At 40.6% G+C, this 23,457-nt stretch overlaps 2 protein-coding genes across 4 annotated transcripts in view; one reads left to right on the top strand and one right to left on the bottom strand.

Annotated features, from left to right (window-relative positions):
- pld1a (phospholipase D1a) overlaps nt 1-5,682 on the bottom strand; it is a 40,268-nt gene extending 34,586 nt beyond the window's left edge. For 2 of the 3 annotated variants that reach the window (XM_061241902.1, XM_061241904.1), the window contains exon 1: nt 5,530-5,682. The gene's annotated coding sequence lies outside the window, so the exon portion shown is untranslated. Of the gene's footprint in view, nt 1-5,519 lie in introns of all 3 variants that reach the window. The other variant, XM_061241903.1, reaches the window with a different exon arrangement.
- A 9,586-nt stretch (nt 5,683-15,268) lies between these two features.
- On the top strand, nt 15,269-18,698 carry ghsra (growth hormone secretagogue receptor a). The gene is made up of 2 exons (XM_061243667.1): nt 15,269-16,046; nt 18,394-18,698. Exons 1-2 carry the CDS (start codon nt 15,269-15,271, stop codon nt 18,696-18,698), a joined length of 1,083 nt encoding a protein of 360 aa, XP_061099651.1.
- Nucleotides 18,699-23,457: the final 4,759 nt, after the last annotated feature.

Raw genomic sequence — 23,457 nt, 5'->3', positions numbered from 1 at the left:
ATAATGCTATGCGACATTCTGTACCAACTTGGCATACAAATGTGTTGTGCAGTGTTATTTTGACCCTCAGAAACTGTATAAAATGTAAGAAAATATACAACTATTTAAATGTTTTTCTCAGATTTCTTTGTGAATGATTCTGGTGGTACTTTCCCAAAAGGTGCCAAACTTTCACTTACTGTTTCTTACAGTCTGAAATTAGATGTTTCTCACATATTTTTTATATTTTGTGATAAAAAGCTTGTAATTTGGGAGACAACAATAAGGCAACAAAATATGTTATTACAATATTTGTGTGTTTGTTTCAACTGTAGGGCTCAATTTGACCACAAACGTAAAACCGATCATAAAATCTGAACATAATAGGAGGGTTAAAAGGGCTACTAAAACATCTCTACATTAAACGCAGGGCCTATGGGAGGGGTGGAGGGATTCAGGTCTAGAGGGGGTTATTGTGTACACAGGGGGCTGTCTGTCACCATTCACCTCTCAGCCTCTGATCTTTCAGTTTACAGCCTTGGAATTTCATGAGGTCCAGGTGAAAATACCTCCAGATCACCATCCGCTTCCAAAAGTATAACATACAAATGCGAAACATTCTGAAACTGGAATTCCACTGACAGGAATGACTGCTTCTGAAGGGTTTCGTCGGGCAGCTGTATGTAACCTCAGCCTCACTGACACAAACAGTTTGTGCGGTGTAATTATGACACAGTTCATTACCACAAGAACAGAGCCAGACAGACACTGAATATTTTCTCTAATAACAACAATAACATTATTGTTATCAATATTATTACTCGTATTAGCACAGTTACAGAGTGTAATTTCATTTAAATTAATCGATAAACTTTCAAAACACCCCAAGAAAGCTGTTGAAGAAGATACTGTACTTATACTGAATTCTAAGTACTATTGTAGCGTTTGTAAAAGTATAAGCTCAGTAAGTCATCCTGAAAGAGTTGATCTGCTATGCAAATGAATTTGGAGACCTCAATGGGCAAAGCAGAGAGAAAGAACACGTGACTTGTACCAGCCCTGTTACATCATACTGCGAATAAAATACGGTCGCTTGCAGACTCTCTAATGTCATTCCGAAAAACCGCCGAAGGCAATACCACACATATGTTGACAATACACCACGGGTCCCATAAAACCGGTTCACCCACTTGGCCTCTCCTTTCCACCCATTCTGACTGAAGGTATGGCACACAGCTTTTTCCAAAAACCCAGACTGGTTCTCTAAAAGGTTTGAAAACCCCCTGGAATTTGTGGCAAATTGTTCCTTAATCTAAAAAAGTTGAAGTTAAACATCTTCAGCTGAAAAAGTTCCCCTAACTTAGTAGTAGTAGTAGTAGTAGTAGTAGTAGTAGTAGTAGTAGTAATGTAATTTATTTGTTCTTTGTGGTCACAGACTGAAATCACACACTAATTTACACACAACATTGCATCATTACACCATGTAGATGAGCTATATCGCAAATACTATATTTACAAAATCTATTAAAACAGTTAATACACTCAAAACTATAGTATATGGAGAAAAAGAAACAGCACAAGTCTTATGCAGAAAGGGGATAGGTACCAGGTATATATGAGCATTCAAACATTCATGTACACTACCTTCAAATGTTTGGGGTCATATTGTCTTTTTCTGATTTTATATTGAATTTTCTCTCTTTGTAAATGGTTGGCCTTTATCCAAAGCGCTGTACAATTGATGCTTCTCATTCACCCATTCATACACACACTCACACACCAACGGTGATGGGCTGCCATGCAAGGCACCGACCAGCTTGCCAGGAGCATTTGGGGGTTAGGTGTCTTGCTCAGGGACACTTCAACACTGCCCCGGCGGGGATCGAACCAGCAACCCTCCGACTGCCAGACGACTGCTCTTACTGCCTGAGCCATGTCTTTGTAATTAAATAATTAATATATGGCAAAAGTGCAGACTCAGAGCTTTTATTAAAGGGTATTTTTTTATGTAGTCATTACAGCACTTTTTATATGTAGTCCCCCATTTCAATGTTTGAGACAAATTAACATAATGTCAAATAGAAGAGTCAGGTTTTCTATTTGGTTGCATACACTTTGCATGTCATGACTTCCTGATGTCTGTGACCCATCAACGTCATCAGAGTCTGGATATCTTTTTTTAAGGATGTCCTACAAGCTATACTAAAACTCTGCATTTGAAATAATCTCTATGGGAATTGGGGGGGTGGAACTAGATTCAGCTTTGGAATGCAACACAGGAGAAGATGTTTCAACTCAATGCATATGATTTGTCACAGTCATTTACTTACTGACATTTCCATAGTATTTTTAATTTTGACTTTAATACATAAGTCAGTGCTTGAGTTTATTTATGATAACACTCTGTGTCACTGTGACTAAGTCCTATTATGTGGTCTGACGGTAGAATAGTCAATACTTATTGTATAAGATTTGAGTTTTCGGTAATTGTACTGTTTTCTGTAGGAAACCCTAAAGTTTCCATACAGGCACAGGGTATGTCTTGCCAACTCATAACTTGGCAGATGGCAGACACTACCTGCCACCACAATATGGTATTAAACAGCACAATTTTGGCATATTTTAGTAAGTTGCTTTCATTAGGCCAGTGATCTCTGGTTGTGCCTAGAGAATCATCGTAGAAAACATTATTTGCATCTATGATCCATGCTGAACTGAACAAAGGACAGCAGTTAGTCCCATCTGCTAACTCGCCCTCATGAATATCTTCCTCCTGATTGCACAGCAAACCAATATTGCTCTTAAAATGTCTTCTTTTCCCCACGCCTCCACAAACCCTGCAAGCCGCCTTCTCTTGGCTGCTCTACCTTCTGTTGGACAGCAGCGTGTTCAAGAGTTTGAGAAGTTTTGTGCCTCAGTTCCATTACGTGACCGTAGCTCGTGCAACTTTCATGTGAGAATCATGTGGGTATGAATAAAATCAACTCAAATTATTACCCTTCTGTGACAGTAGGTATGACAAATGTGCTTTGTCAGAGACGGTTACACTGGCGTGTTCTGACGTGCCCTCCATCATGATCCCACCTTAACCCTGTGCTTCCACAGCCTCTGATATCATCAGCAACACATGTTGCAACAGCTCGTAGTAACCACCTAACCAGCTCACATAAAATGGTAACAATACAATAAGGATATTGACATGAACTAATGTAGTTGTTAACTATCAAACTACTGAAAAGTTAAGCTGTTCAGCTTCGTTTACGTATATGTACATCAGTATTACAAGCTAACAACTACATTAGTTAATGCCAATTCATGTTATCATATTGTTACCCATAAAGCAAATGTGTTATGTTTGGATTGAGGCCCTGATTTGCTGAAGCTATAAACAATCACCGATATGAACCAATGTTTTGCTACGGCAAACACATGCTTTGGTTACACAGTGGTTAATGTGAATATATGAGTTCATTCAATTCAATCCAATTCATTTTCATTTGTAGAGCGCTTTCTACAGAAGGCTGTCACAAAGACTAGTAACAGAAGCAGAGCAGCAGAAGAGCAAACACCAGACCTGATCCTCCAAAATAGCAAGCATGGAAGATAAAAAGGTCCCTAGTAGGAAGAAATCACAGGAGGAACCTGGTTATAGAGGGAAGATCCCATCCTCCGCTGGACGGCAAGGTGTAATGGTAGATGGATATAACCGACACATAGCAACTCAGGACACATGAGCTCCAGCTACTAATTGGCTTAAGAGACCGCACTTTCCCATCACCAAAGATATCCTTCCCTGAGAGTCCCCAAATACGTTTCTTGTGACCACCTGACCGGTATTTGACCCGACCCCTGTGCCGAAAGCAGCCCTGGGTCAAAGGAACAGGTATGGTCTCTAGACAGTTCAACCACCAACCTTGCGGCAAGACCCTTATCCTTGCATTGCTCCAGGGAAGGATTGTCAGTAGTCTCCTGCTTAGTCTAATCAACTGTACATCACTCTGCATCTGCTAAATGCCATTAATGTAATGTAAAAGTCTAGGTCCCTTTCAAAAACAGACTGCCCCACCCTCCATAGAAAAATGAATCTCACAAGCTTTTTCCAGTTGACTCGTCAGTGAAATCCTTTAGAACCAGGTTGTGAATGGTTTGCGTACAACGATAAACTGGCTTGTTGATGACCACTACCTGGTCATCGCATCATCATGTCATTACATCTCATCAAAACATATATTTTAGTAAAATCTAGATATTTTCTGTTTATATTCACAAAATGCTCACATAATGTTGTTTTTGTGCTTTATTTATGCATTGCTATGGCATAGGTTCTGTGTTTTTTTAACGATGTTCCACATCAACAGGTGCATTGTGGGTGGCCGAGAATCTGAGCCACATAACAATTGCAGTATATTGGCAGTCAGTTCAGATTTCTGACGTCATTCACGCAGAGCAACACATGTATTAGGATATTCAGACCGCTTATTACACAAAATGAATGCTGTTCATAATATTTGCTTAACATTTTGCATTAGACTGGTGTAAGCGCAGAGAGAAGGAAATAAAAATATTACCTCTCATTCTTCTTGACAGCATTGTATATTTGCATTATCTCTGCTGAGAATTGAATACTCTAAATATACTTTTCACACTTGATACCATGCACTAGCATGTACTGGCATTTCCTCATTTTGATCAGATATTTTTAAAACAACATTTTTTAAAAGCTTTCCATTTACAAATGTAAGGATAAAGTTGACTCTGACAGTTCACTTAATTGTAACATTATATTTACTTCCCATTAGCCTCACATAAACACTGTTGAGTGTAAAATGTACAATGTTTGAGTTGATTTAGCACTGAACATTGTGGTGTTTATCAAAAACAAGACTTCAATTGCGAGAGCTTAAGTTCTTTCTATGCTATAATATTCTCTGACAACATCAGTCCCTGAGACCTTGCATTCTCTGCAATTAATGATTAATACGCAAAAGACAATAGCAGGAAACAATGCACTGCAATGTGAAACTAAATTCCACAGCCAATTTTGCATAGAATTATAAAAACAGTGTCAGTTCTCCGGGTAGCGGTAGAGCAGAGTAACCAGTTCAGAGTAGTGGTTTATTAGTGTTTTAAAACTCATAATTTCACCGTGATAAAAGGACATAACTGCTGCAAGAAGGCAGAGGGAGACATACGGGTGTTATTTTGGTGGACGTGCGCACTGAAGGCGAGGTAAAATATGGAGTTGAACGGAGCAGAGAAGTTTTTGTGAGCAAGCCAAGCGAGTCATAGCTGCAGGCACGCCAACGGCGAATTTTCACACCGGTCAGTATGTCCGCCCATGCCAAAACACACAATCCACACACCTCAGAAATAACAACAGCCTGAAAGAACCTGCAGTTTCCCATGCACCTTCAGTCACCCCCTGCCTCACACAGCCCCCTACCACCTCACACCCACCCAGCCCCCCCCCCCCAATATCCACTAACTTTTGCTCAAATTATGGGTAACACATTTAGAACAGTGAAGAGTCCATTACTGACCATTACTGACCTGCTCCATTGGCAAAATTGGACCCTGCATTGTGCCCGGTTGGTATCTAGTTGTTTTTCAGCTGGACTCCGTACACGGAAAGCACACGGCGCAGCAAACTCTTTCCCACTCGGCTTAGAGAAACTGTTGACTGTTACCAGCACGACTGTGCGAGTTGTGGGAGGTGGAAGTGGTGGGGGCCGGCCATCACGCAGGCTAACTCCTTTAGCGGGGCGGGGGCTTCTGCCTGCCACTCACTCCCAACGGACCAATCAGTCAGAAAGGGGGTGGGACAAAGCTCTTGGCCCAGGGCCATGGGGGGACAGGGGGAGAAGGGTGGGGGGTGGTTGAGAACAAGGGGAGTCGGATATCTCCCAGAGGGTGGAGCTGTTGACTGCATTCACACTAATGCTTATATAACATGGATAGTCTGGATACAGGCGTAGGCTGAGAGGTGAACCTATCCAGCTTGTGAAACCCTGCACAAAATCGACCCTTGAGGAAAGGGGTTTTTCCTTTTCCTCTCTCCCTCTCTCTTCTCTCATTCTCACACTGGATTGAGGGCCAGTCTAGCACTTCTGCGAGAACAGATTACTTCCATTTCGAAAACACTGAGTGAAAAAGGCAGAGACTGTGAAATAGCTGCAGCACTTTACAATAGCGCCATTCATTTACGTTTGTAGGCTCTGTTCAGAATGTAATGAAGCTGAACACTTGAGCCCCATAATAATCTGAAATGCAATATAACACATAGTTCATGCCAGAGTTTTGCACTGTGACATTAATGACATAAACCCTGCTAAAAACACTACTCAATCTACTTGACAGGCCAGCACATTTATTATAAATAGCACAAGTTATTCAGCAGGTGCACGCAGACTGGGCTGAGAGTTCACGCACAACTCGCACACACTCGCACATACACACAAAGACGCGCACACACACACACATGCACACCCATACACACACACGTGCACACACACATACACACACGGACACACACAGCCACACACAAACACACACATGCACACACGCACACAGACACACGCACACACGCACACACACACACACACAGGCACACACACAGACACCCACACGCACACACACACCCACACACAAACACACACACACACATGCACATGCACACACACACGCACGCACGCACACACACACACACACACACAGGTAGGCAGACATGCATGCACACATGGAAGGATGTGTACACACGTGCATGTATAAATACACATACATGCCCACACAAGCACACCTACATATTCTCACACATTTAGCTCTTGAAAAGGCAGAAATGCCTCCTACCGACAACAGATACATATTGAATGGAAGTCATGGTGAAATATGCAGCTGTATGAATGGGTGCTATGCAAAACATTTTATTACATGAAATAATGTTACAACACAATACTGCTATCATACTCATTGACCCAGAGCTGGGTCAAATATTAGTATTTCAAGCTGGTCATAGCTGGATTTTGAACCAGGATAACCAATCAGTTTACAATTGTAACTTTGAATATTCAAAAGAGAATTATTCTTTCATACGGATTATTTTGCAATAATCCCAGCATCACAAAGAAAGTGTTTCCAAACTGTACAAGACACAGGTCTTTTTAACCGCTTACATCCGACGGTTTCGGAAGCTTTTGAGGCTGAATGAACAGGAATCCCACACGCCATCAGTAACAGCCCCGGTTCTTTTTCTTCCTGCATTATAAACCACACACAGCTCATACTCAGAGACAGAATGCTTTCTGAACGGGCACGAAAAGCGTCTCTTTCCCCAGTGGTAAATGGTAAATGGTAAATGGTTGCCATTTATATAGCGCTTTTATCCAAAGCGCTGTACAATTGATGCTTCTCATTGACCCATTCATACACACACTCACACACCAACGGAGATTGGCTGCCATGCAAGGCACCGACCAGCTCGTCAGGAGCATTTGGGGGTTAAGTGTCTTGCTCAGGGACACTTCGACACAGCCTGGGCGGGGGCTCAAACCAGCAACCCTCCGACTGCCAGACGACTGCTCTTACTGCCTGAGCCATGTCATCCCCAGTGAAATTCATATCCAGCCCAGCATAGATTTACCTGCTAACAGGTAGTTCTCGTTCCGTTCAAAATGTTTTGTGCCGTAATAGCGTATGTCATTTTCCACCCCATCCCAGCTGTTACCCCATCCCTTCCTTTCCGTAATCGCCTGCATCTGCTTGGTCTCTGTCCAACTCTTTATTTCCACCATACTGCGGTGGAAACCCTTCTGTAGTGCTGGAAGTGACCCAGAAACACCTATGTGACTGTAAACGCTGACCTTGATTGCTCATTAAAACAGCACATTTGCAGGCAGCATCGTTTCTCCTCAGCATGCATTTTGTACTTGGCACCAGCAATTCCTTTGGATGTCATGAAGTTGATTCAGAAATAGCTGCAATCAGTACCCAGCGATCCATCTTATAAATAATTATGTTCATGGGGATGTGGTAAGAAAGCTACATACACTCAGTGAGCAATTTATTAGGTAGACCTGTACAGACCTGGTTAACCCTTGTGTAGTCTTAACATCCTGGATACTCCCCTTGTTGTGAGGGTCAAAAATGACCCGACTTCACTAAACCTTTGAAATAAAGCAGCTTAATTTAATTTTCAGCCCCAAATTGATTTTGCATGACGAAACAACCTGTCACTCATCACAAACTTTGTCATCAAATTTCAAGTTGAAAAAAGATCAATTAAACATAACATCAATGCTAAACATAGTGGCAGGTAATTTTTTACCCGTAAGACAACACAAAGGTTAATGCAAATATTTAATCAGCCAATCATGCAGGAACAACTAAATGCATAAAATCATGTGGTCAAGCGGTTCAGCTATTGTTCAGACCAAATGTCAGGATGGGGAAGAAATGTGATCTAAGTGACTTTGACCATGGAATGATTGTCAGTGCCAGACTAACAATCATTGGTTTGAGTATCTCAGAAACTGGTTATCTCCTGTGATTTTCACATACAACAGTCTGTAGAGTTTGCAGATAATGGTGCGAAAGACAAAAAACAGTGAGCAGCAGTTCTCCAGGCAGAAATGCATTGTTAATGAGAGGTCAGAGGAGAAGGGCCAAGCTGGTCGAAGCTGACATAAGTTTTATAATAACCTAATAAAGTGCTCACTGAGTGTATACAACAGAACAAATGTAAACACATCTGCGGGCAAATTTTTAGGATCCATTTAGGATCAGTGTTCTTAACCTAATAGTTCCCAAGATGGCATCAGGGACTTTAGCAACCCTAACAGTAAATTAAAAATTTAAAAAATACACAAAATCAAAATCCTTCTATATTGCATACAGTACATAATCTTGACTTAATTGAAGAAGCTTTGTCTGATTTTAATGTCAGTAATAATACTGTGCTTAATGTACCATTGTATTTATGCCTTCTATAGATCGAATGACTTGATAAAATTACATGATTCATGATTTATTTAGAACAGTGCTGCCAAACCCATTCCGGGAGACGTACCGGCCTGTAGGATTTCACTCCAACCCTAACAAAGCACACCTCATTCAACACTACGAGATCATGTTCAGTACAGGTAGGTCAGCTAATTAGAGTCAGGCATCCCAAATTAAGTGAAAACTTGCAGGAAGGTAGATCTCCAGGGGCAGGGTTGGGCAGTCCTGATTTAGAACACGTTATTGTGTTGCTAGTGGGTGTTGGATAAAAGCGTCAAAGGTTGCTCGTTTTTTGTAAATGAAGATCATGGTCCTTTTGGGAGCCTTATGATAGAAGGTTTGGGCAAGCCTTGCTGTAGCTCCGAGGCAGCTGTTTATTTATAGTGTAAGGTAGCACTCGGGTCAGCTTACAGTCCACCAAGTGCACAGAAGTCCTCCACACACAATGCACCACACCTCACGAAAACAAGCACCTACTCCCATAGTGCCTCGTCGACCATCTATTCCATTACCGCATAAGTTATTGCACTAGGCGTAGCTAATTTTTCAGTTAAGTCAACAAAGGTTAATATATGTACATGAAAGTTGCTAGGAGTTTGTTTCAGTGCTTTCTTTACTTAACAGGGTTTAAAAAACATTTTAAACCCAATATAGAAGTAGCACAATACCACCAGTCAAATACCAGCACCATTTTGTGCCTGTGATGGGAGCAAGCGGAGGAAATAGACTAGGCCAGTCCTGAAACAGAAGGTTCCGGGTTCTGAACAGACCCAGGCCATCAACCAGCATGTGTCTGATGGGTAGTGGGACCTGAATGCCTGGCGGACCCGCAGTGACCGAACACAAAGGCGAGCAAGAAGACAGGGCGCCAACTTCAGAGGCCATAAATCATATTTGTTCCAATTTTCCGCCTCGTCCACCACACACGTCACAAACTGTGGAGCCTGCCATAATTACTTTGCCGAGATGTACAGCGGTAGACCGGCGATCTCTCAAAACTCCCCGAGACTGCAGCACATTAGAGAGAAAACAAAGCAAAGTCCTTTCACCAGTCAAAGTTATGACAACGCCTTGGCTTCAAAGTATTAATCACAGCACTGATCGATGGTGTGGTAGCTCGAGAGGCCAAGAGAAATTGCGTACACACCAGTAATCCATGAATCCATTATTTTTATTTTCTAAAGACACTAAACTGGGTATAGGACTCCTTGCAAATACATTATTTTTCCGTCAGCACAGCTGACACCCAGGTAATTGTACTGACACATGACAGGAAACAGACCTCCTTACACTGATAAAAAACATAATGAAGAGGCAATGAAATGACCGGACCATCAAATATTTCATTTCCTTGCCTTAAGCGATAAGAACTGCTGCCACTGTCGATCAGAAGTGACATGCAGTGTATATGAGGGACCAACCTCTTTGGCAAAAACGGTCAGACTGCAAAAAGCTTGTGTGGCTCACACTCACCACCAAATGCGCTCATAGTGGATAAGCTGGTTCGACAGTGGACCAATGAGACGTAATAGTGCAGTACACTGACAGAGACAGCTCGGCAGTGGTCTCTTTTCAGGGACAAGTCATGTGATATTTACAGATATAACAGGCCTCCCTCACATGACATCTGGAAAATAAAGAAAGCAGAAAACCTGAGCTGAGGGGGAAGGTGCAGCCTTCCCTGCAAGCCTTACTTTTAGCCTGCCGGCTACAGGGAGGCAAACTGACCCTGCTCTTTCTCCATACAGTACGTGTCTCCCTGACAATCTCCAGACACCTTTTACATTCAGCACCCTTTGTGACAAGAGAGACTGGGTGCCACAAAAGTTAATGAGTCGCTAAAGGCCAGCAAGTCGGAGCACCATCCTGTCCCAAACACAGATAACATAGAACCTTGAGGGAACACTCAGGCTCATAAAGTAGAGGAATCTAATAAGAATGTAGCCTTGCATCGATTTCGTAATCACACAACTAGCGCCAGGTATTGTATTTTCAGGACAAACCCCCTAGCTTGGCAGAGGATTTACTGCTAGCTGATTTTTAGGGTCAGGTAAACACAGAGGTACAGGCTTTTTAATGCTAGTCATATCCTAGGCCGGTATTGATCGCCATTCAAACAGAAGAATGCTGGCTGCTGCAAGGATCTGTGGTGAAAGTACTCTACCCAACCCTGGAATGTGGTGGGGTTTTAGTGCGAGTTATGATCTCACAAACCAAAAATAAGATACGTACGTCTAAAAAACATTAACTGAATCAATGAACCACAGCCAGCAGCATCACAGAGATGTGCGATAAGCCGAGTGGTGGTATATTATATAGGCAGTTTTATGCCACGGAGCGCTGTACTGTATCTGTACTGTATTACTCAGTGAGTAAAGTAGTTCCTGCAAAATTGTTTAGAAAAGATATTGAATATGAGGAGGAGGAAGTGACCTGAGTGAGTCTGCCAGACTGAGTACTAACAATTAACTTCTTGTTAGTACTTTGATATCTTGAGCAAGGGGGAAAGCTAAGCTATGGACAACCTTCATTCAATCAAATCAGCACATTGCCACTGAAACCCGAGAAAATATTTTTCTAGTTTCTTTCTGCACTTTAATCCCTGACACATATTCTGCAGGCTTCCTCTACACAATTATCCAACTAAGAATAGCTTTAAATGGCACTTCTGAAACTTTTTAAGAGCACCTTCAATACATAAACTACACAGCTCCTCCCCCTTGTGGCCACGGATGCAAATTGCACCTCAGTTCAACAAGCAAGCCAACAGCTCTGGTTCCTAATAACAATAAATAAAAAAATCAACATTCTTAGGTCGCATAAAAATTAAAATCCAAAAACTATTCAAATATCAAATGTTTGTTTGTGTTTGTTTTCAGAACATGGGGTCCTTTGCTGGTGTTCACTGCTCATTAGGGTAGTTTCAGACTGATATTACTGCACTTCGAACCCTGATCTTTGCACTTTTGTTTGCATTGTAAGTTGCCCTGCATGAATGCCAATGAACTTAACACAAGTAAATAATGTTCATTACACTGACAAAACAACAATTACTCAGAGATGGCATTTGTAAGGCATATTCTTCTCAACCAGCATTTCTGTACGAGGAGTTATTGTAATAATGCTGTCATGCAAAGAGAAGGAGAGTAAAATAATTTCTTGTGATTGTCTGGCCACAAACAAACACAAGAGCTGCATAACGTAACAGTTATTAGCCAAACTATTCTTGCCACATAAGTGTCAGATTGCTTCATAGTACTCATAGTTCTTAGGCATACCAGAGAAACTCAGGCCTGCCACATCCTGCATGTCCATTTCCCACATCCAAATTGCACATGGTGCTATGACGACCCTGAGATAAGCACTCTATTCAGATCAGTTGTGTGTTCAGTCTGCTTGTTTTTGCATTGTTGCAAAGATGCATTTTAACTTTCTGAGCACGCTGAGGTATGCATTCAAGTTTAAATCTCTTCTGTGTCTATACAACCTGTTTATTGATACAAAATTTAACACCTCATACATTTATAACAATTCAACATATCTAGTTGATGACACAATAGCAAGTACTATCTGTATCCAGACAACTGATACTTTATCACACACTTCTAAAGCAGTCAAGCCAGCTGTTCTATGCTGTGAAAGTTTTTATCTTTCACAGCATAGAATGAAAGCTTACCAAGCATAGAGCCAATCAATTCATCTACCATTGTTCCACTGTCTACAGATTCACACATGAACTGTGATGCTTAGAATTACATCATGATTTTTATATCATTACATTGTTGAAGGAGACCCAGCTGACATCAGCTCAAAATTTCAAGCTGGTCAAGCTGGCATAGCTGGATTTTTACAGCAGGGCTCCTTTTGAACTGTGGTCAAGAATTGCTGTACTTCTGTATATGCCTGCATTGTGCCACTTTCCACTGTCTTTAATGTGTTTTAACAAAGCTTAGAAACATTAGGCCTATGCTGCCAGTTAAGACAACATACACCACCAAAATATACGGATACCGCTACTTCTTATGAAACTATTAAACTAATTTGGACGAGGTAGCAAATCATTTTCATTTATTGCGTGGAAGTGAAGTTATAAACTAATTTAAATGTGATGTACATGATCCATACTTGAAGATGTTTAAGAGACTAGCCTACCTCGCTAACGAAAAATTGCGTTTTTCAGTCCACTTCAGTAGGGCGTTTGCTGTCTGAGACAGTTTATGAGTAAACGTTGAAAGGTCTTTCACAGTCATCTACTTCTTTACATAGGGCTCAGTGACGCTCATTTTAAGCATGCTCGCATAGGCTACACTAACCGTAAACGGACTCAATGAAACAGGTTTATGACCGCACAGATTAAAGGGCAAAGATCTGTGTGAAGATCAACAGGAAAAACACTGCAGCTATCTTTGCTAGAATTTGCACTTGAATCACTCACCACTCACCATTTTGTTGTTAATAAAGCCGTCTTGACATCATTGCTTAAATTGATAAAACCAATTCAACGCGTTTCCATATATTACAGAGAATTCTGCCTACATTCTGTTCGCGAATGGCGACGTTTTCATTCCTAATGGTATAGAGTGTCGCCTTGTGGCTATAATAGAAAATACCACTTCCACTTGCTAGCTGATTTTTCGGCGAGAAAAAAAGGTATTTGTCTCGTCTCCACCGTTTTGTCTCGGAACCATTTTTTACGGAAACCTCTATCATAGGTGTGATGTGTGAGACCTCCAAAACCAACAAAAAAAATTTGTGACAAAGAACCCTTGAAGTAGATAGGGAATCAAAGGGTTCCCTTCGCAACCATTTTTTAAACTCTTCATTTATAGGCTGCTACTTTCTTTCCATGTGAGTTGTAGCATGTCCAAATGTATTCATTAAACTTCTAATAGCCTACCTAACATCGATTGCGTTTTTCTTTTTCTAAAATATAGCCCACCAAATAGTATATCTTCATATTGTTTTGATGAATAAACTGTTTCTAAAATAGTCTGACATCGATTTAAACTCAGAAACACCTTTCAGCACCCAGGACAGCGGTAAACATTGAAATAACCTGAAATTGAAATTCCAGCATGTATGTGCTCGCGCTTGTTACGTCGTTGTAACCTGTTTGCTGGCGAGGTTAACTCACTGTATCGTCTGTGTAAACGTAAATAAAAAACATGAAAAATATTCGTTTCGTCAGAATGCAGAAATATGACATGGTCATTCAAATTGGTCGAAATTCGCGCACGTAGCCAGCAGGTGGTAGACAAAGACAAGATGTGAATGTGACTGTTACTGTTACTTTATTTCCAGTTGATTATGTCAAATATGTATCTATTCATGCCGTCCTCGTTAGAATGTGTTCTTAGGTGACCTGCCTGGTTAAATAAGTAAGTAAGTAAATAAACAAACAAATAAGTAAATAAATAAATATTCACTTCCCCATAATGGTTCAGTTCAATGTTTTGCCACAGGTCACAAGTTTTGACCGGCGTAAATTGGTTATTAAAGTGACTTGCACTTGCTCATTTCATAATAATTCTTGCGTCATTTGCGTGGTATTTCCATCACTCTCTGCGAACAATATCCATTATGCATTCATGCCCACATGACACCAAATCAGGGATTATAAACTTGTGGTTTACGTTCACAGAATTCTGCGCATGTGCCATCTTCATGGTGTCCACGCGATCACCCCAGACCTGCTCGAGAGGACACTTTGACAGCGAAGGGAACAGACGCACAAGTCATAGGATTCATTCATTCGTCATTTATCTACATATACTTTTCAGGCAATCAATGAAGTGGAACGAAATGGTCGATGGCCAATAACCAACAGAATTTAGGACAGCTGAAGAAAGATTTAATGAATGAACATCAGGGAAGACGATGCTGAAACGGCAAATTACAAAGTAACGTTAGCCTTTGATTACTTTTATTATTGTTGTTGTACCTGCTGTTTTGCAAACATTTTTTAATAAATCAGAAAATGTGAGATTCCAGATTAAGAAACAACAACACAATTTTATGCGTGAGCGCAATGGCAGTCCCGCCACAAGGTTGTGAACAATTTGATTTAGCAGCTATTAGAGTAAAGACGGGCTTTCTTGCAGGTTCTACATATGACTAAATCTGACACCTGTTAAATATTTGCATGTTGAAGAACTGAATAATTGCATGAAATGTAGGGGTGATTTAGGGGACATTCTTTCGCCGACGGAGATGAAGAGTCCGTCTGGGGTCCAAAGGTCTTTCAAACTGGGGGGCTTAAGTCTGGCTCGTCCCGATCCGGTTTCTAACCACCAGGATGCATAATTGGACAAATCATTCAAGCTGTCCATTTAACTGCACTACGGATGACAACACAACTAATGAAAGAAACGACTTTCCTGTTAACCTTTTCCCAATACCCATACTAACCGGGATAACCGTTACCTGCACTCTACTTTTTCTTGTTGGAGTTACTGGGAATTTAATGACGATTCTGGTGGTCACAAAATATAAGGACATGAGGACGACCACCAATTTGTACCTGTCCAGCATGGCGTTTTCTGATCTACTGATTTTCCTTTGCATGCCCCTCGACCTGTACAGAGTCTGGCGGTATCGTCCGTGGAATTTTGGGGACTTGCTTTGTAAACTCTTTCAGTTCGTCAGTGAGAGCTGTACTTACTCCACCATCCTGAACATTACCGCTCTCAGTGTGGAGAGGTACTTCGCTATTTGTTTTCCTCTCAAGGCGAAGGTAGTGGTGACAAAAGAACGAGTGAGAGGTGTTATCCTGGTTCTCTGGATTGTGGCATTTTTCAGTGCGGGACCCATATTTGTCCTTGTTGGTGTGGAGCACGAGAGCGGAACAGATTCCTGGGAGACGAACGAATGCAAGGCGACGGAGTACGCCATCAGATCCGGTCTCCTGACCATTATGGTGTGGGTTTCCAGCATCTTTTTCTTCTTGCCAGTGTTTTGCCTTACTGTTCTGTACAGCCTAATTGGGAGAAAGTTATGGAAGAGAAAGAAAGAGAGCATAGGACCCAACATCTCAAGTCGTGACAAGAATAATAAACAAACTGTAAAAATGCTGGGTAAGAGCTAATCTTCTAAATGTCCTATTTACTGTATACACAAAAACAATAATAGTGGAACACATTAATAACAGACAAATCGTTATCCATGAAATAAGACGTTCCTAGATCTCTAAAGCATCTAGCAACATTTACAGACAAGACGAACATTTTTTTTAGACGAAAGCATTTTTTAGACCCAGGTCCGCTGCGTTTCTCACCACGAACCATGTGTGCGCGTTGAATTTGGACTATAAAGTAGTACATACGTTGCTTGGGAGTTAAGTAAGTTTAATGTCATATAACGGTTGGTAAATTAACTTATGTCATGTGATGAAGAAGGATGATTATGGGTATTTTCTGCTGTGATTTATAGCTTGGAGCGTTTCTATCTCTTTTACGCAAAGCAACCGTCAAGACCAGGCAGGCGTTTCCAAATAGCTTTGAAAACTCAAATCAGGTGATTTAGCAATCCCACAGGTTGCATCTGCAATCTATTAATAATTTGCTTGGGGAAACGTAAATTCGTTGATTGACAATCGTGCTGCGAGATGTTGTTCGTAACTGTTTTTCCTTGCCTGCTCCGACTGCAGTTACAGCAACATTTCACGTGTAATGCTCTTGGCCTTAACAATTTGGGGTTCTCATCCTGCTGTTGGTCTTGGTTCAGACGTGGTCATGGTTATTGTGCATTGCCATTTCCTTGACCATTGTTTCAGTCTATACTCACATCATGCACATATGGTAAGAGCAGTCGTCTGGCAGTCGGAGGGTTGCCGGTTCGATCCCGACCAGGGTGCGTCGAAGTGTCCCTGAGCATGACACCTAATCCCTAAATGCTCCTGACAAGCTGGTTAGTGCCTTGTATGGCAGCCAATCGCTGTTAGTGTGTGTGTATGAATGGGTAAACAAGAAGCGTACACACACATTCAGAAAGAGAGAAATCCCTCCTGATTAATTTATTTTGAGTTAAGTTAATATAGGGTGATGATTATTGATGATTTTGATTTCATCTTGTGCTTTACATTCAGTGATTAATCATACATAATCTTGCGATTTCAGTTTCTAGTGTAGCTCTTGAGAACAAGGTTGCCCACAATAATTAGCACTACTATTAAAACATACAACCAAGTATGCAAACATAAACAAACAAATAAATAAATAACTTAATTATTTAATTAATATCCAAGAACAATAGGCTACATCACTGCCTGTCATAGCCCCAACCTACAAGGTTCTGTAACTGGCAACTGAGTTACTGGTGCTACATGCACAGAATAGTAATGTTAATGCATATTCCAGAACACAATCCCAAGGACAGATCATCTATCATCACCAGTATTGTTCCTGACCACACCACTTCATGAATGCTGAGAACACAGAGCTAACTGTCTGGTTTGCATATACCATCTGTGGCCATGTGGCCATGGAACATAGGAAGCAGTCTGGAGACAATTCCATTAAAGATTTCAACCTTGCCCACTGTGCTCTCCACTCCACTTAAGGGGTCAAATATTTTCACATAACAACATTACACAAAATTGGTGGTTTAAGGATGCACAACTAACATGCTCAGCCTACTTCTTCACTGGCATTTCCACATAAGCAGAGGAATAAAAAAGCAAATGAAAATGCAAAGGCTTTACAGTTATTGGTCCACAGAGTAAAACAGTTATATCTAAAATGCCATTCATACCATGTGTTGATACAAACAAACAGATAATATCCCCATGTCTTACTCTGTTTCAGGATACGATAAAATACATTTCAATCTCCTGTCAACGTGCACATATAAAATAAAAAAAATACCCCAGGGATATAATAGAAGGGCATGCGTTCAACTTGATGATGCAAATCCAACATAATTTCCCTTTGGTGACAATGTATCTTATTAATGGCTTTGCTATCAACACCCGTATCATTTTAAAATTCAGAGCCATAAACATTAACAAAAATCATTATATCAGACTGCTTTAGGCAGTAATAAGAAATGTGAAATGACCTCTATAAAAAACCATCAACCAGCCCAAAATATTTATTTACAGCTCTTGTTTATGAACTAATGCTGTCAGAGTTGATGGTTGAAGCCAAAAATGGTTCAATCAAGGGCGTGATATGTTTAAGCAGATGGCAAAATGCCTGAACTGAATTTTGTTGCCACTTTTGCATTCCAGGTTCAGTAACCTTGCCAACAGACCCACTAATCTTCATTAGCCTATATCATGCGTAGCTCTGCCAAATAATACTGTATATTAAACATTTTGTTTATTGTTTATTGCCGATAATAAGGCAATATATAAGGCGTGTATGATCAAAACATATTATAATTAAGATAAAATTGACGTTTCTCTCCTTTCTTCTTTCGCAGCTGTGGTGGTGTTTGCCTTTGTGCTGTGTTGGCTGCCGTTTCACGTGGGACGCTATTTGATTTCCAAATCATCCGAAGCAGGCTCCCCGTTAATGTCACTTATAAGCGAGTACTGCAACCTGGTCTCCTTCGTGCTCTTTTACCTCAGTGCCGCCATCAACCCCATCCTTTATAATATCATGTCCAAGAAGTACAGGATTGCAGCTTGCAGACTTTTTGGGGAGAAGCAGGCCCCACGAAGGACTGCGTCCGCCATTAAAAGCGAGAGCTCGCCTGGATGGACCGAATCGAGCGTGAGCATGTGATTTATGAAAAATATGTCACCCATAATTGTGCTTTTTGCGCACTGTGAGTTGCTTGAACATCCAACGCCTCGTCTCTCCGAAACTGTTTTTTTTGCGCTTGAATGAATGTACTGAGATAAAATATGGATCCTAAGTTTCTGGGTTGGTCAGAGAGACAACCTATCGGGAATGTCAGCCCAATGGACAGGGTGTAGCTAAAATCCCCTCAAACAGAACTTTCAGCATAAATGGTCAGGGATGGGATAACTGTAGGCCTATCTGTATATACTTGGAGAAAAATATGTATGTACACTGTGATAACAAACGGTTATTGCTGTCAGACAACTTATATTTTTATATTATTTTACATTTGATACAACAGTAAGTAATCATTTAAACAGTCTGTGAAATTATCACTATAAATTACATTTAAAATCATCTTGCTGTTTGACTGTAAATTCTCATTTCATAATCAATTACCATTCCATGCACATTAAAACATGAAAAAAATGATTGCAGATAGCAAAGCTTCATCAAAGACAACTGTATTCTACATACATAATGTCATCCTTACTGTAACTACTGTCCATTGACATTTATGATTCACATTTAATGAATCATTTTCAAAAGTTGATTATTCCATGCTCCTTTTAAGAGAAAAAGATCACAATTATGAAGACTGCCTTAAATATGACTAAATACTGGATGACCAGGTGTGCACTGTAGATTCTGCAGAACTCCTTTGTTTCCTGACAGATATGTACAAAGGTACTACAGGTTTGAGTTCAATTGTTTGCTTATTGTAATTTTGCATGCCAGTAGGTCTGTTTTGCTTTGTTTCATATGTGCAGTAGTTGATGAAATGGCACTCAAAGCAATATGACGCATGATTCACAACAAGTGCAAATGTGTATTTAATTTTTTTTCTCCCATGGAAACCTTTGGAGTGCTTTGAAGACTGCGTTCATGAAATGTGGCATATTCCCAGGGTACCGTTTGTATGTAATTAATTTTGTGCCTAGCTGGTAAACATGTATGCACCAAAAGAAAACAAGTGACTGTAAGTCATATATTCATCAATAAATGTTCTCTGCTGTGCATCTTAGCCAGGATAGTTTTGTGTACAAATATATCTTAAATGAAATACAGTAATATAAGCATAAACTACAAAAACATTTTAACAAGAAAACATGGTATGCAAAATAAGGAAAATGATTCATTGTTTAACAAAAGGTCTTTCTTGTTTTAATTTGAAATCCCTTTATAGTTTGTTATTCATTTACCTCATTTGACATTCATGTTTATGGAAAAAGTGTTTAATCTACATTTTGACAGCAAAGGACCACATTATTTTGGCAGCCATTTTGAATAATGAACACGACGTGACCTGCAAGGAACATCCCAGTATTATTTTATTCATGGAGGTGGGTGGTTAGCCCAAACATAAGACATTTGAATCAGTTGTAACACATTATTTGACAAATTAAACAAAAAATACTGATATGGCTGTCCACCATAAAGATAGTCAACTGGAAGGACTAAATCAAATGGCAGCATCCTAACATTACTGAGCTAAAAATATGAATACCTGAATCCAAAGATATATATCAAATAATACAAAAAATCTCAATTAATGCTTACTAAATCATTCTAATCCATGGTACCATTATTCTTCAATATGATAAAGTGGCAATAACTGGCCAAGCCAGCCATATTGCTCTGACTATAAGTTTTATGTGGCCCTAAAAGGAACTTCATGAGTGATTCATAGTTATGGTCACCCAGAAGGGGAGGGCTTCAGTTCACAGGGTACCCCCTCTCCCTCCTTGCTTGATTGCAACTCATCCGGATGGCTGCACATCGACAGTTTACCTGAGGTAGGCGTGTCAGTTGTGCAGTCCTCTGGTGAAATAATTTCCGCAGCTCTGCTGGGGAACTGCAGAATGAAAAGAGGTTGCGGCTGACCGCATACTTCAAAGGATGTATCTGAACATTCAAGTGTGTGCCCTCCTGTGTTAAACTAAGGATAGTGGGGCGATGGGGTGGGCCTAAAGGTGCCATTGGGTATTTCAAACTTGAGAGAAATACAATGGGGAAAGACCAAGATGCTACATGAACTTCAAAGACTGAGAAATATGAAGGTAATAAGCTTGTCACAGACAGACCATGATTAGCCTCATGCTCAGTATTTGGTGTTTGAAAGGGGTTTGAATGGCTTGCACCCTTGATTTATGGGCTGCAGACATGGTTTTGGGCAGGACTGTCCGGTCTATGGTATCTCCTACATAATATCCCTTATAAAACAAGTCCCAGTTCATAGTAGGCCAAACCAGCTGTGTAATTTTGCCTTCTTGTGTGGTGGTCCTCCTGCTTACAGTATTTTATATGTTGCTTTCTCTGCCCCTAAAAAAATATTCCAGTATTCCACTTCATAACCAGTCTGCTCCAAGGTAATGACACTAGACGCACGCAGTCTCACTTTTATTTGCAGACCTACAGTGGGGTCTAATAGTCTGAGACCACCAGTTAAAATGCTTCTATTTTGCATTCTTTTCTAATTTAATACAAACTTTTAAATTACAGATTACATCATCAGCATAATAATTTGAGTGAAAAGTTGAATCTTTATATGAATTTCTGAATTGCTTAGTATTGGTATGTCCCCCTTTTGCTTTAATGGCAGCGTGCTCTTGAGCTGGCATGGACTCCATAAATTATATTACCTTACATAACATAAGACAATGTACCAAAGAGTATTTTGTGATATAATTGAATGCTTTCCTTTTGCCAGTCTTCGAGTGTCCCCATAAATCCTTAAATGTTTCTGTTCATTTTCATGATTACATAACCCCCCCCAGATTTTCAATGTGGTCTGAGACCTTTGGACCCCAATGTACGTAAACTGAGAATATATAGCCACAGAAGACATTTAATTAAGAAATATGTGGTGAAGCAATACTCAAAAACATGGCAAAATCCACAGATATAAATAGTTCTACCTCATTTTAGTAGATCTAACCATAATCTATCCATAAATATCAGTGGGAGATTTTTCAAATGCCTGCAAAGCCTGGGAGGATTGGGGAATGGCTCTGGTTGAGTTTGCTAATAGAGCTTTAATTACGTCTGAATCAGAATTTATTTATAGGGGACATACCATGCCGGCGAGGTGACGAGCAGGCCCTTTCAAGTCTCTCAGGCAGTAGAGCAGAATGTCATTGCTAAGCTGGCAGGGTAAGCTTTATTATGGATGTTTTTGCCTCGCCATGTACACAATATGTAGAGAAGGATTCATTATTTTAGAAAACTGTTTTCTTTTCGGGCAGAGATGGCTTTCTTATACGGTTATTACTTTGTTCTTCTTTATCTTGAGCACCTGAATTATATCAAGAACCTTAGGGGAAGGCATTAATGTATGGAAGCCATTTAAAAAATCACATTCTTAAGGGTGGAAATTGAAAATCCAGCATTAGAAATCCACCCAACCTGTCGCTGACTATGTTAAAAAATATAGTTTTGGTTTTTCGGAAGATTTGCCTTTCCTGCACCCTTAGCTATTGTGAAATATCCATCATCTCTGCAAAAATAAAAACCTTGAAAGATAGTATACACTCAGTGAGCAATTTATTAGGTAGACCTTTACACCAGCTTGTTAATGCAAATCTTTTATCAGCCAATCATGTGGCAGCAACTAAATGCATAAAAGCATGCAGACGTGGTAAAGAAGTTCAGGTGTTTTTCAGACCAAATGTCATAATGGGGAAGAAATAAGAACAAACTTTGACTTTGACCATGGAATGATTTTGCTGCCATACAGCATGGTTTGAGTATCTCAGAAACGGCTGATCTCCTGGGATTCTCACTCACAACAGTTTGCAGAGTTGCAGAGAATTGTGCGGAAAAAAAAAACAGCTGACAGGAAGGTGACCATAATGTAAATAACCACGCATTACAACAGTGGTATGCAGAAGAGCATCTTTGAACAAATAACGTGTCAACACTGTAAGTGGATAGGCTACAGCAGCAGAAGACTTAATAAGTCTAAAAAAAAAGTCCAATAACTACATAATAAAGTGCTTGCTGAGTATATATTTCCATATCACATTATTAATCCAGGGTGGCACGGATGGTGCAGTGGGTAGCACTGCCGCCTCACAGCAAGGAGGTCCTGGGTTCGAATCCCCGTCGGCCGGGGCTTCTCTGTGTGGAGTTTGCATGTTCTTCCCGTGTCTGCGTGGGTTTCCTCTGGGTACTCCGGTTTCCTCCCACAGTCCAAAGACATGCAGGCTGATTGGAGAGTCTAAATTGCCCATAGGTATGAGTGTGTGAGTGAATGGTGTGTGTGCCCTGCGATGGACTGGCGACCTGTCCAGGGTGTATTCCTGCCTTTCGCCCAATGTATGCTCCTGCGACCCTGTTCAGGTTAAGCGGGTTCAGATAATGGATGGATGGATTATTAATCCAGGAACAACTGAGAAGATTACAGAGGTGGGATCTCAGTAGGGAGGGTGTCATGACCAGGAATGGAGCCCTAGTCATGCAGAACCAGACTGACAGACTGTGCCATAGTCTCGCTTTCAGAGGATAGTCTTAATGATAAAAGAATACGAAAAATAGAGGCGTCTGACTGGAACTGGAGTATGTTCTATTTATTCATTTTTTAACAGTTCTGCTGAGAAACTCTCAAGTCTCCACTCAGATTTATTCCAGAAAGTGCTTTTCAAGAAGATTCATATTCAGTTTTCCTATGACTGAAAAAACATAGCCAACTTGGGGGGGG

This window comes from Conger conger, chromosome 5 (assembly GCF_963514075.1).
Source record: "Conger conger chromosome 5, fConCon1.1, whole genome shotgun sequence".
NCBI lineage: Eukaryota > Metazoa > Chordata > Actinopteri > Anguilliformes > Congridae > Conger > Conger conger.
This window is presented reverse-complemented; position numbering and strand designations above follow the sequence as displayed.